The sequence below is a fragment of the Sus scrofa genome, chromosome 15 (genome assembly GCF_054392235.1).
Source record: "Sus scrofa isolate SSC_HxYL_T2T_F1_AM1 chromosome 15, Sscrofa_HxYL_maternal_Yorkshire_Landrace_v2.0, whole genome shotgun sequence".
NCBI classification, from domain to species: domain Eukaryota; kingdom Metazoa; phylum Chordata; class Mammalia; order Artiodactyla; family Suidae; genus Sus; species Sus scrofa.
Window position 1 is genome coordinate 60,358,219 of NC_139397.1, and position 14,145 is coordinate 60,372,363.

A 14,145-nucleotide genomic window follows, 5' to 3' on the forward strand; every position below is an offset into this window, starting at 1 on the left:
GACCTGGAGGAGACAGTCCTTCCATCCCAGGTGAAGCCTGGAGGGCAGGCACGTGTCTTCTGTGGTTCCCCTGCCAGGTGGTTGGGGGTACCCCTGTACCCTCTCTTCCCTACCCTCCTTCCCAAGCTCTTCTATCTCCGTACTTCTGGCTCCCTGGTAAAAAATTGGTTGCCTTGTTTTACCACAATAACTAAGTTCTGTGTTTTGTTATATCCAGGTTCCATCCATGCTAATCTAGCAATGATCTCTGCCAGTGGAAAAGGCTAAAGAGCTAAAAAGAAAGTCACTCAAGGCCAGGTCCCAGACATGGGTTGTTGGGGTTTTCTGGATACGTTGTCGTCTGAGGGTCTGGGAAGCTGGGAAGGGTTTGAGTTCAAGTAACAACTGGGAAGAGAAGTGAGTGCCTGCCTCCAGGAACTTCACCCCTCACCCCCATACAAAGTTGTCTCCCTAAATGCAGCCCTCCTCCTACCAGCACCCCCCCCATACGCCCTTTTCATGTTTATGAATATTCTCCCTAAAAGCCTCACCTATGAGCATCTTCTGTCTTTATAGTCCCTTTATTCCATACTTTGAACGTAAGGGAAAAACCATGGAGGAAGACAGAGAAGCAGAAAGCTCATGATGGTAACTTTAAAAGAAAGCTTGCCTCCATTGTGTTTTAACCTCAGTTAACTGAATAGCGACTTCCATTCCATTTTACCTTGTGTAGAATATGCAGCATAAACTGTGTTGAAGCAAAACACCCACTACGTGTGAGACGATGAGAGAATGCAATAAGCTCAGTGAAAGCAGGGATTGTTTTTCATGGCCTTATCCCAGGACATGGATGGTGTTTAATACATATGTGTTGAATGCAAGAATGAATGGGGAAAAGGTGCATCTAGGAAACACTGGGAACCTGGAGAACATGGGGAAAGGTGAGTCCTCCAGTTGGGTGGAATCTTGAACATGCAGAGGGTAGTAAGTGGACAAGCATATCATGTGTAATGTCACAGGTGAAATTTTTTTTTTTTTTTTTTGCTATTTCTTGGGCCGCTCCCACGGCATATGGAGGTTCCCAGGCTAGGGGTTGAATCAGAGCTGCAGCCACCGGCCTACACCAGAGCCACAGCAACGCTGGATCCGAGCCGCGTCTGCAACCTACACCACAGCTCACGGCAACGCCGGATCGTTAACCCACTGAGCAAGGGCAGGGACCGAACCCGCAACCTCATGGTTCCTAGTCGGATTCGTTAACCACTGCGCCACCACGGGAACTCCACAGGTGAAAATTTATAGCTGCCTTAAAATCAAATTTCAAGTCCTTAAATACAATTTCACAGTCTATCATGCCATAAATTCCTTTTTATGCTTTTGAATATCAGTTTTTAATCAATGCATGAATAAGTACTGTTAACCCTCATTTCGAGATTCTGTATTTGCAAAATTAGCCTGTTCTCTAAAATGTATTTCTGAGCCCTGTGTGTTCACTTGCGGACATGCACAGTGCAGTAAAAAACTTGCCTGACACGCTGGTTCCCAACTGAGGTCAAACTATGTCATGATCTGCCTTTTTGTTTCCAATCTGCCCTCACTGCCCTATTTTTTTGCATTTTTGTGATTTCTGTTGAATTCATTGCTCAAAATGGCCCCCACGTGTAGTGCTGAAGTGATGTCTGGGGTTTGAGTGCTAGAAGGCTGACGTGCCTCATGGAGGACAAACCTGTGTTAGGTGAGCTTCCTTCAGGCAGGGGTTACAGTGCTGCTGGCCATGAGCTCAGTGTTAATGGGTCAACAATAGATATTAAATATATGGCTTTACCCACAAACACACATAAAATAAGGTTATATATTCACCGGTTGACAAAAGTGACCAGAGGCTTGGAGGAACCTAACTTAAAATTCCTTTAGGAGCAGTGGTTCAGTATTCGTTAATTCAGCATTCCTGGTAACATTATAGGACCTGACCACCACAAAGAATGAGGATCCACTCTATTATAATTTTTAATGTATGGTATATAAAGATTATCTTTAACATGTCTCACATAAAACATTACGTAGAATATAATTTTTCTGCATTCTGCATATTCTTTTTTAACACTTGTAGGCCTTTACTAGAGCACCTTTACATATTTTAGTGTAGTTCAGTATCCCTATTTCTCACAAATATTGATGAGTGATACACTATGGCCTCACATTTGGCTGGATGCTACGGCAGATCTCTGCACTCAGGATTTTCTTTTGCTTTGGTTTGGGAAGTAAAACACAGACTAAAGGCAGTACATGAGACTGTATGACTTAAGTACCAAACCACATATACATAATCTTAAGTCAGTGCTTCCTAAGCTTTCTGCAGCTAATAAAACCCATTTCAGTAATCTACCTATGATGTGATAAAAGTGTGGCGTAGGAGGATGGCAGTGAGAATAAGGGATGTGTTATATTTTGAAGAATGGACAGGATATAATTCAGATACTGAAGAAAAATGTTAATGCACAAGAATGCTGTGTTAACACCCTACTGTTTGTTACCCCAGTGGCAACAGAGGTCAGGAGGCAGTCCTTGGGAATGTCAGTGCCTTAAATTTTGGGTGTAATGATTCTGAAGTATTGATGTCAAGTGAAGCTACATAATACACTCAGTGTGCTTTTCTGAAAAACCACAATTTTCAATCACAGTCTAGAGAAAGCCATTGAACCTTTTTGTTTTATTTGTTTTTATAGGGCCACACCGCACCTGCACATATGGAGGTTCCCAGGCTAGGGGTCGAATTGAAGCCACAGCTGCCAGCCTCCATCACAGTCACAGAAACACAGGATCTAAGCTTCATCTGCGACCTACACCACAGCTCACAGCAATGCCAGATCCCTGACCCACTGAGCAAGGCCAGGGATCAAACCCGTATCCTCATGGTTACTAGTAGGATTCATTTCCGCTGCACCACAATAGGAACTCCCCATTGAACTTTTAAAGCAAGGAAGCCAAGTGATCTCATTTCTACTTTAGCACTGGGATAGCAGTTTGGAGAATGGATTCAGGGCAAGGAGATGGCAGTAGAGTTGAGGAACGACTGCGGCTGGGATCAAAGCAGGAACAGCAGGATGATGTGCGCACTGGTGGGAGTACAGTGGGTTCAGCAGGAGTGCAGGGTGAGCAAGAGGGAAGAGGCTGGGGTTACCCTAGGATCCAGTCACTGATGAGAACCACCCTCCCACACCTGCCACCCTGGGGAGCAAAGTAGGGGCAGAGAAAATGGGGCTGCTGCATCTGACAGCTGCCCAGGCACCTTCAGGTTCAAGACTAACACAATGCATTTGGCACTTTCACTGTAAGATCCAATAATTCTCTCTAAAAGCAGAGTGTATGTATCTAAGACTCATAAAGGATTTCCATACTGGCAGACGAGGTAATGCAAATCAGTGCTCACTCTGAAAATAACTAGGAAAAGGGTTCACATTATTTCAAATAAAAATTGGCTTGAAGGTACTGGGGGGCTATCAAGGCATGGGAAAACAAGGCCAAGGTTTGAGAGAAGACATCAGAGAAAAGTCTGGTGTTGGGAGCCCATTTCCCCTGCTGGGTGTCTGAGAACCATGGAAATGCAGCTGGAAGACTGGGGAACTGGAAGGAGAGTCTAAAAGTCTCTCCGGGAGGGAGGGCCAAACCCTGAACCCAGGGCCTGCCTGGGAGGGGAGCCCCAGGAACCTACCCATGCTTTGGATTGCGGCCCCAAAGGGTGATATTGTAGAGTGACCAAAAACAGTGAGGCCGCTGTAGTCACTGATGTCAACCGACAGACCACCCTGATCCCTTTAACTGGATAAAGACAATTTGAGATTGAAGAAAAAAAAAAAGGTAAATCTTGTCTGGAAGAAAATATTATCCAGAGCAGGCGTCAACAAAGTTTTTCTCCAAAGGACAAGATAGTAAATATTTTAGGCTGTGTCGGCCAGATGGTCTTTGACACAGCACAGCTCTGCCCTGTTGCAAAAGCAGCCCTGGACAAGACAAATGATCCAGCGTGACTGTTCAGGAAAACTCCATGTACAAACACTAACATGTGAATCTCACATGTCACAAAATATTCTTTTGATTTAAAAAAAAAGCATTTAAAAAGATAAAAGCCATAAAAATGGGCTCTGGGCTGCTGAATGTAGCCACTGGGCTGTAACTTGCTGAACCCTGATCTAGAGCTTTCAAGTTTTCCCTACAATTTTTTTCATATAAACCAAAACCACAAGTATAACTTTAAAACATCCTATTAAAATACAGTTTCAAAAAGCTATGGGGTAAAAAGTGGGAATCAGAATGAAAACTCGAAAACATTTTGAACTTGAAAATAAAATACCATATTATCAAACTTGTGGGAAACAGCTAAAGCTATGCAGAGAGGAAACTTATAGCCTTTGACGCATAACCTTAGGAAATAAGGGCTGAAAGTCAGTGAATTATACAACCATTTCGATATGCTAAAAAAAAAAAAAAAAAAAAAACAAACAAACAAAAAAACAAACCAGCAAATGAAAACCAAAGAATAAGGCTGCAAGTAAATAACTAAGGTAACAAAATTAGTGAAAAAGAGATAATCAACATTGTCAGGTAAACTGCAGATCTAAAAAGTATGAAAGGCAAAACTTCTAGGAGTTCCCATCATGGCTCAGTGGTTAACGAATCTGACTAGGAACCATGAGGTTGCAGGTTCGATCCCTGACCTTGCTCAGTGGGTTAAGGATCCAGCATTGCCGTGAGCTGTGGTGTAGTTTGCAGACGCGGCTCGGATCCCGCGTTGCTGTGGCCCTGGTGTAGGCTGGCGGCTACAGCTCTGATTAGACCCCTAGCCTGGGAACTTCCATATGCCTTGGGAGCAGCCCCAGAAAAGGCAAAAAGACAAAAAAAAAAAAAAAAAAAAAAAAGGCAAAACTTCTAGAAGATAACAGAGCAGCATATTTTCATGCAGTTTGATAAATGAAAAATTAAGAACCCCAAGATTTAAAGAAAGTACTAACCATACAAGACTGACAAACTAGACTAAAATCAAGACTTTGTTTAGAGACACCATTTATAGTGAAAGGGCAAGCGAGACTGGGAGAAAAGTTTTGGAACACTCGCAAGGAGATTGATCAATTCCAGGATATATAACCACTCCTACAATTCAACAAAGTAAAAGACATCCAACCAACAGAAAAATGGACAGAAAGCTTGCAAAGGTACTTCACAAAAGCTATCCCAATGGGCTGTGTTCAATCTTATTAGCCAGAGAAAGGCAACTAAAAAATCACAAGACATTGTTACATACCCACCCAAATGGTTAAACTTTAAAAATGACTGACACTAAATATTAGGACACGGAGCAACACGAACTAATACACCTCTGCGAGCAAGTAAACTGGTGTACTTACTTTGGAAAACTCTGGCATTATCTACTAAATATGTGGACTCTGCCCAGAAACTCCACCCCTGAGCCTGTGCCTAACCAAAATTGCACACACAGGCAATCATCTACAAAAATCATCATATTGGTTGGAGTTCCCGTCGTGGCACAGTGGTTAACGAATCCGACTCGGAACCATGAGATCGTGGGTTCGATCCCTGGCCTTGCTCAGTGGGTTAAGGACCTGGCGTTGCCGTGAGCTGTGGTGTAGGTCACAGACGTGGCTTGGATCTGCATTGCTGTGGCTCTGGTGTAGGCCGGCAGCTACAGCTCCAATTTCACCCCTAGCCTGGGAAACTCCATATGCAGCGGGAGCGGCCCAAGAAATGGCAAAAAGACAAAAAAAAAAAAAAATCATCATATTGGCATTATCTGTAATAGTCAAAACCTGGAAACCACTTCAAATGTCCATCAACCAGACTGGAGAAATGGATCACGGTATAGTCATATACTACAAGACTCCACAGAAATGAGCACAAATGAGTCACAGCCACAGGTGTCGACATGGAAGAACCTTACAAATATAAGTATGTTCAGTCAAAGCAGTGAGATGCAAAAGAATGTAACTCCATTTCAAGCAACGTTCAAAACCAGGTAAAACCTCACAGTGGTGTAAAAAGTGGAGATGGTGGTTACCTTGTGGCAGGCAGAGTTGTGACAGGGAGGGAGCCCAGGGATCCGGTGAGTTCTGGCACCTGCAGGTCGCCGAATCCGGGAGAGGTGGAAATCACAACCCCAGAGGTGCAAATGACTTGAGAGAAGTAGTCAATAAACCGATTCCAAACAGCACTGGGTAAGACACAGAAGAGGCTTGCCAGCCTATTTATCTGCTCCATGATGACTTGTTAGAAAGGTAAAAATGCTGAAGAAGACTAAGTTTGAACTGGGAAAAACTCACGGAGCATCCAGGAAGGTAGCAGTTCTGGAAAAGGTTGGGGAGGTGAGGTGCTGAAGTTGAACAAGCTGGTGGAGATGACCACCAGTCCAAGAACCTGCTGAAAACTCAAGCTTTGAAGAATGACAAAACAATTTTATCTATGAAAAAAGGGGGGTGCCGTTGGGGGCAGGGGGCAGATTTTGTGAGGTTGTGGCTGATAGTCTAACTCTTGATCCAGTTGGTGGTGAGCCAGGTATCTGCTTTATGACAATCTGCTTTGCAACAAGAGTTGTACATTTGTTTAGTGCCCCTTTCTGTATTTTTGTAGTACTTAAAAAGTTAACAAAATATCTATGTCATTTTCTTATGGATATTCACTTAAAAGACTACAATCCCAGAGTTCCTGCTGGGGTGCAGAAGGTTAAGAACCTGACTGCAGTGGCTCGAGTTGCTGCGGAGGCTTGGGTTCGATCCTCTACCCGGTGCAGCGGATCAAATGATCTGGTGCTGCAACAGCTGCAGCAGAGGTCACAGCTGCGACTTGGATTTGATCCCTCACCTGGAAACTTCCATATGCTGCAGGTGTGGCTATGGGAAAAAAAAAAAAAAAGAGGACCACAATCCCTCTCACATTCCCCAAAATATAATTCAAAATGAAATCTTCTCAAATTAATAAAATGAGGTTTTTCTAGCTTCTATAACTATATAGGAAGCAGATACATTTGCTTAATTTTGGACATTTTCTTCATGAAATATAAAAATTCTCAGAAGGAAATAAAGAAAATAAAGCACACTTCAAACTTGGAGATCAGCTATAATCCCCAAATATATGAAATAAATGTTATATGTGATTTTCAGTGAAGACTATCTTTTTAATATATAAACTCTTAAGAATTTCAAACCATAGTTGGTGTTTTTTTTTTTCTTTTTGTCTTTTCTAGGGCTATTCCCACGGCATATGGAGATTCCCAGGCTAGGGGTCTAATCGGAGCTGTAGCTGCCGGCTACGCCACAGCCACAGCAACACCAGATCTGAGCCGAGTCTGCAACTTACACCACAGCTCACAGCAACGCCGGATCGTCGGCCCACTGAGGAAGGCCAGGGATCGAACCCGAAACCTCATGGTTCCTAGTCGAATTCGTTAACCACTGCACCACAAAGGGAACTCCATCAAACCATAGTTTTTAATCACTGTTGGGGTGACTATCAAACTCTTTTATTATAATAATGGACACAAAATTAGATTCATAGGAAAAAACCATGTCTCATTAAAATGGTAAAGTGACATGTTACCCTGTAAATTTTACTCTGTAAAGCAGTGAAACCTTAAAAATACCATCTAGAAAGAAGAGTACAATTTGAACTTACAAAGTGGGTTCTGAAATAAAGGCATAGGACATTAAGACTGAGTTATGGCGGCTCCAGAAATATCTTTTTGTGGATTTAAAAAGTCACCAGAATTTTAAAACCATATAAAATTTTCTGCTATAATGTAATCTTATTTGCTGTAAGTGTCCTTTAACTTTATGGTTAAGAGCTTACATATACTACAGTAGGAACACTCTGATTTATTCCAATGGCATTGTTATTTAACCCTCATCAAAAAAATCCTAATGTTTTTGCAGGAAGTTTTAAAAAGAGTACTTCTTATCATTTATAATACATATGAAATGTAGATGTGAACTTAAAAAAAAAAAAAAAAAAAACACCACTTCATGGAGTTCCCGTCATGGCTCAGTGGTTAACAAATCTGACTAGGAACCATGAGGTTGCAGGTTTGATCCCTGGCCTCGCTCAGTGGGTTAAGGATCCAGCGTTGCTGTGAGCTCTGGTGTAGGCCGGCGGCTAGGGGTCTAATTGGAGCTGTGGGCCGCCGGCCTACACCAGATGCCTACACCATATGCCTCAGGCACGGCCCTAGAAAAGGCAAAAAGACCAAAAAAAAAAAAAAAAAAAAAAAAAACCAAAAAAACAACCCACTTCTTTAAGCTATAAGAGTGTCTGTTGTAGCATCATAACAATTTGACAGAACAAATTAGATGCTGTGGTTTAAAGAGATGATGATCATGAATGTAATTTTAAGCACTTTCCCACATAAATACCGTGCTTTTAAAGATATAAATGACTAATATCCTCTTTCTAGCTTTGATCACACTAATGCTTAGTCATATGAGGCACATGAAAGCTATTATTTTCCGTTTTTTTTTAAATGGCCACACCCAAGGCATATAGAAGTTCCTAGGCCAGCTGTGATCTACGCCACAGCTGCAGCAACACTGGATCCTTCAACCCACTGCACTGAGTCAGGGATCAAACCTGCACTTCTGCAGCAACCTGAGCCCCTGCAGTCAGGTTCTTAACCCACTGTGCCACAGCAGGAATTCCTATAATTCTAATTTTTAAAATGGGAACAAGACAATGCATTTGAGGGACAGACATAGGATCAAAACTCAGTTATCTTTCTTTTCTTTCTTCATTATGCCAAGCTAACTCTTCATGCTTAAAACACATTATAGTGGACTGGAAAATTAAAAAAGGATGTTGATTTTTAAATTTCTTACTATTTTTATTCATAGAAATAACATAGCCATGAGAACTAAACATATCTTCTAGGATAGTTTACAATCATTTATAGGTTAAGACTTTGGCATTTAAGATATTAAACATTTTATGAATTTAATTATTAAAATTGTGTAACTCAAACTTGTGTCTCCAACTGTATACTGGTCATAACACTTTTCATAGTGTTCAGTATTTGATTTTGAAGGTGAAACATATCCATCCCAATGGCCTCTTTTTAAAACTACTGAGATCTCCATTTTGGACATTTGGGTTAACAGGCTGAAAACAACTGTGTTATACTATACTGATTAGCAAACAAGAAAAATTTTATTTGGAGTAATAGCTAAGAACGCAGCTTTTTATGGAGATTGAAAAAAGAGGGTAAGTACTACATAGTTGCTATCCTTTAGGAAATAACTTTAATAGCTCAAAATCTTTCATAGAATCTTATTAAAAAGGATGCAACATTAGTTTAACACTTGACAGATATGAAAATAACTCTCAAGAAGAACCTTGCCTAATAATTTCAGGCCCTGGATTAATATAATTTCTAACTGCATGTGTAAATCTTCAAAATATATTTTTAGGTATAAGTGAACCAAATATAAAGTAGTGCTAGATGATCCTTCACTTTTTTATGTTCTTGAAAATGAAAAATAGTATACTTATGACTCCTTCATAAAAATACCCCTTAAACCATACAACTTCAAAGTACCATGACTTATATCAGGGAATATCACATTTTCAACTCTTATCCCTCTATTTATAGTTATCGTATAAACTAATCATGACAACAGAATTGTATATTCCACTTTGAAAAGATGTGATTATTGCTCTTCCTGACTTTTACTTCAAGTTGAATCCCTGTTATCAGTAATACTTAGACGAACCTCCCCTGTCAAAGTAGTAAAAATAAAAGGTATTAAATTAATATCTAAAATCAAAATACTAAGAAAAGATTTTTAAAGATCAAAAATAAAATAAAATGACAGTTTTATCAATAAAATTATAACTGTATCATGACATATGGCAGCAAAGACCATATAAGATGTACTCAGAGCCTAACACTATTACATAAAAGGTTTCATAAATTTTTTTTTCCCTAACAACTTAAAAATCAATTTTTAAAAACCGGTTCACTATTAGGCAAATATTCAAATGCTGAACCTACTCTTATCACTCCTTAAAGATAGGTTGTTATAGGTTGTTATGCAAACATTAAAAGTTGCAATAACAAAACAAAACCTTGGTTTAGTATTAAGTTTATAATATAAAGCAGAACAGTAAGTAATGTAAAAATCTGTTCACCAGCACAGAATATCAAATAACAATGAACAAACATTATAGCTCAAAGAAAGCAGCAGAAAAATTTCAGTCAGGCCATGTTCACATGGATTTTTTAACCTCATCCTTTTCAGGCTTCACATGCCCTGTCCTAAGCAAAGTTTGTCAATACAAACTACGAACAAGAAATTCTGAATCAGTTTTTAGTAAAATGCAGTTTGGCTTACTAACAAAGGTGTTAGGAAACATAAGTTCAGTGTACAGGCAACAGAGCTTGAGTTAACTTGGAAAACCAACAAATCTTATTGGGCTACAGATCCAAAATTCACACTAAAAAAGGGAAAGAGTTGGCATTTAATATAGAAACTTTCTAACACATTCTAAGGTATACAGAAAAGGCCAATAGTGAAAACAGTGATAACTTGGACAGCAGAAGCTACATGACCAAGATATACTTCCTTACACAATGTTAATAGCCTAGAGATTGACAGAAAAATATTCTAATTTTAAAAGTCAACTATATTATACCCTATTTGCTATTACTAATTACATTAAGATCACCAGGACTTCAAAAGTAGGACTGGCAAAAATGATACTTCCAGGATTCAACCCAAAAGACCAAACCAAAACAAAGGAAGAAAATTAGCTGACATTTAAAGCAGCCTCAACAAATTGGTGATTTTTTTCCCCTTTATTGTTCATATTTTAGTTTTCTTTTTCAGCCCTTAAAAACACTAGCTGGATTTTTTAAAGCTATGAGACAATGCATGTCTTTCCTCATTTTTCTTCTCACTTAAAACAAGAAACACCAAATTTAACACAATCTGTTTACAGCATCACTCAAACACTGTTCTAACAACTCAAGATTTGCTTCTTGGCTCTTCAAACTGGTGGTGCTATTTTGCTAATTCAACAAATACTTGCTTCCGCTTATGATGAGTTGGTCTTTGAACAAGCTATTCACAATGCAGTAGACTGTAGCTCTAAAGAAACCTAATTCCTCAGAATTATTAACAGTACTTCCCCCGAATGTATAAAAAACATGAAAGAGGAGCTTCTAAGGTGAACTTTCTAATACAGTTAGAAATGGTTTGGAATGGGTGATAAAGGGTTTAAGATCTAACTCGGTGCACTAGAGGAGTAGTAGAGACCTCTGGTGAATCACAAGGATGCTCAAAGCCAAGCTTCTCTCAATTTGCTCATCAAATCTAAATGAGCTCCACCAATGAAAACAAATTTCAAGATTTGTTTCATTATATGCAAGTGTAACTATCTTACAATGAAGTTATAAGTCACACCACCCAAGTTCTGAAGCAAACAGGAAACAAAGTCAGGAGCTATGCCCATGGTATAAAGCTTACAAGAAATGAAAACAAAAAAACAAAAAAACACATTAAACAAGACCTATATAGCTAACACCTCAGGTCCAACGTGGAATGATACTGTCACAACTCTTTTGCCTGTCTGACAGCTGAACCTGTTTCTATGTTGAGAAAATACACATGCATGCTACCATTTCTCTATGAAATACATGTCTCCATATATAAACACCTTCTCACAGGAAACACTGATTTTATATTAAATTGTCTTTCTGAAAGCAATGTTGCATTGAATTACAATAAATTACGAGTCATTGTTATACACTTTAAATTGCTGAAAACAGTATTATAGATTTTTACACAGAGAATTATGGTAATATGCAAGAGCACTTCAGTAAGAATTGGATGAACAATGTTTAAAGTAAAAAGAGTTTTATAACCAAGCTGTACGGACATTAGGGGGCTTAGGTCTTAGCAAATGGCCGCTGGATGTGTCAAAAGCTGATCGCTCACTCTTACAACTGAGACCACTGGTAGCACTGGATGTCCTGGAAGCATCTCCTGAAAATATAACAATGAGAAACTGAATTTTTTAAACTAAATATGTAAATCATCATCTGATAAACTTCCTCTCCTAATTTGAAGCCCAGAATAAAATTTTCTTCCTGTCTCACATGTATTTTTAATATTTTAATTTGATTCTCAATCAGGAATGCATTTCAGAATTCCCCATTGAACTTAAAAATGTAACAAACATGCCCAAATTCCATGCCAGAGCATTTTGATTCAATAGCTTTGGGATGAGAATAAACGTTTTTAAAAGCTTCTCAGGAGTTCCCGTCATGGCTCAGCGGTTAACGAACCCAACTAGGATCCATGAGGATGCGGGTTCGATCCCTGGCCTCACTCAGTGGGTTAGGGATCCCGTGTTGCCATGAGCTGTGGTGTAGGTCACAGATGTGGCTTGGATCCCAAGTTGCTGTGGCTGTGGCATAGGCCGGTGGCTACAGCTCTGACTGGACCCCTAGCCTGGGAACCTCCACATGCTACAGGTGCAGCCCTAAAATAGCAAAAATAAATAAATAAATAAAAACTTCTTAAAGGATTCAACTGGAGGGAAAATCTCTCTACATATAACCGTTTATACATTTATTCAACAAATACCACATTCAAAGGATAATACTAAGTAGGAATTACTGGAACAAGACGCTATCTTAGTCACTAACTATAACAAAGAAATGATGCTTGGAAGATAAATGAATGGAATCACTAATCGTCTGGGTATTTAAGACTCCCATGAGCACTGGCAAGTCGTGGATTACAAGTGGTTCCAACTTTCTCTTAGGATTGGCTTCTATTCTTTATGATTTAAAATGCATGTATGAAGTGGCAGCACAGACTTCTGCACGGGAAAAGGTCTGGCATTTCTGTGTGTCACATACCCTAGCACTAAGCAGTCACTCACACCCTGCATCCTCTGGGCTATGCGGATCATATATTGAGTACTAAGAGGGATTATATCTGATGACTACAGATTGCTAACTTTTGTTTTGATTACCAATGAGGAAGACAAAGCACATAGAAGGAATGGAACATACTACTAAAAATTCTTAAATGGCTAATGAAAATGTTTTGGCAACTTATTAACAGCATATTTGCTCATTTCTTCCTTTAATAAACATATAAAATTAAAAGTCTCTCCTCCAAGAGACTGCTGATATTTTCAATTGTTTTATTTCCAGGTTTTCTTCCTGTGCTGCCATTATATACTGTAAATGAGACCTGAAATTAAGTGAACTAACACACATAAAACAAAGCATGGCAGTGAACTATAGTAGATTGCATTGCAACATAAAATGCAGAAGCCAAAGTTCCCATTTGGCTGAGTGGTAATGAACCCGAGTAGTATCCCTGAGGATGTGGGTTTGATCCCTGACCTCACTCAGTGGGTTAAAGATCCAGCATTGCCATGAGCTGCAGTGTAGGTCATAGACCTGGTGCAGAACCAGCATGGCTGTGGCTGTGGCAGAGGCCAGCAGCTGCAGCTCGGATTCAACCCTAGCCTGGGAATTTCCATATGCCATGGGTGCAGCCCTAAAAAAAATAAAAAAGGAGTTCCCATTGTGGCTCAGTGGTTAACGAATCCGACTCGGAACCATGAGGTTACAGGTTCGATCCCTGGCCTTGCTCAATGGGTTAAGGATCCAGCGTTGCCGTGAGCTGTGGTATAGGTTGGAGACGTGGTTCAGATCCCATGCTGCTGTGGCTATGGCGTAGGCTCAGCTGCAGCTCCAATTGGACCCCTAGCCTGGGAACCTCCATATGCCATGGGAGTGGCCCTAGAAAAGGCAAAAAGACAAAAACACACACATAAAAAAAAAAAAGAAAGAAAAAAGAAAGAAAAAAGAAAAGAAAACGCAGAAGTCAGGGAGTTCCCGTTGTGGCTCAGTGGTTTAAGAAACCAACAGAATGTCTATAGGGATGCGTGTTCCATCCCTGGCCACGCTCAGTGGGTTAAGGATCTGGTGTTGCAGTGGCGTAGGCCTCTACCACAGCTCCAATTTGACCCTTAGCCTGGGAACTTCATATCTCACAGGTGCAGCCATTAAAAAAAATCATAATAATAAAAATATTAAAAAAAGGAACCTAAGCTAGGAGTTCCCTTGCAGCACAGCAGGTTAAGGATCTG

The 14,145-nt window shown here is 40.0% G+C and overlaps 1 protein-coding gene across 6 annotated transcripts in view; it reads right to left on the reverse strand.

Moving 5' to 3' along the window:
• Positions 1–8,836: 8,836 nt before the first annotated feature.
• The window catches only part of CFAP97 (cilia and flagella associated protein 97), a 49,925-nt gene continuing 44,616 nt past the window's right edge, over positions 8,837–14,145 (reverse strand). For all 6 annotated transcript variants that reach the window (XM_085001026.1, XM_021075563.2, XM_085001028.1 and 3 more), the window contains one exon: positions 8,837–12,017. In XM_085001026.1, the coding sequence (XP_084857152.1) occupies positions 11,928–12,017 (90 nt within the window). In that variant the 3' untranslated portion in view covers positions 8,837–11,927. The remainder of the gene's footprint in view (positions 12,018–14,145) is intronic.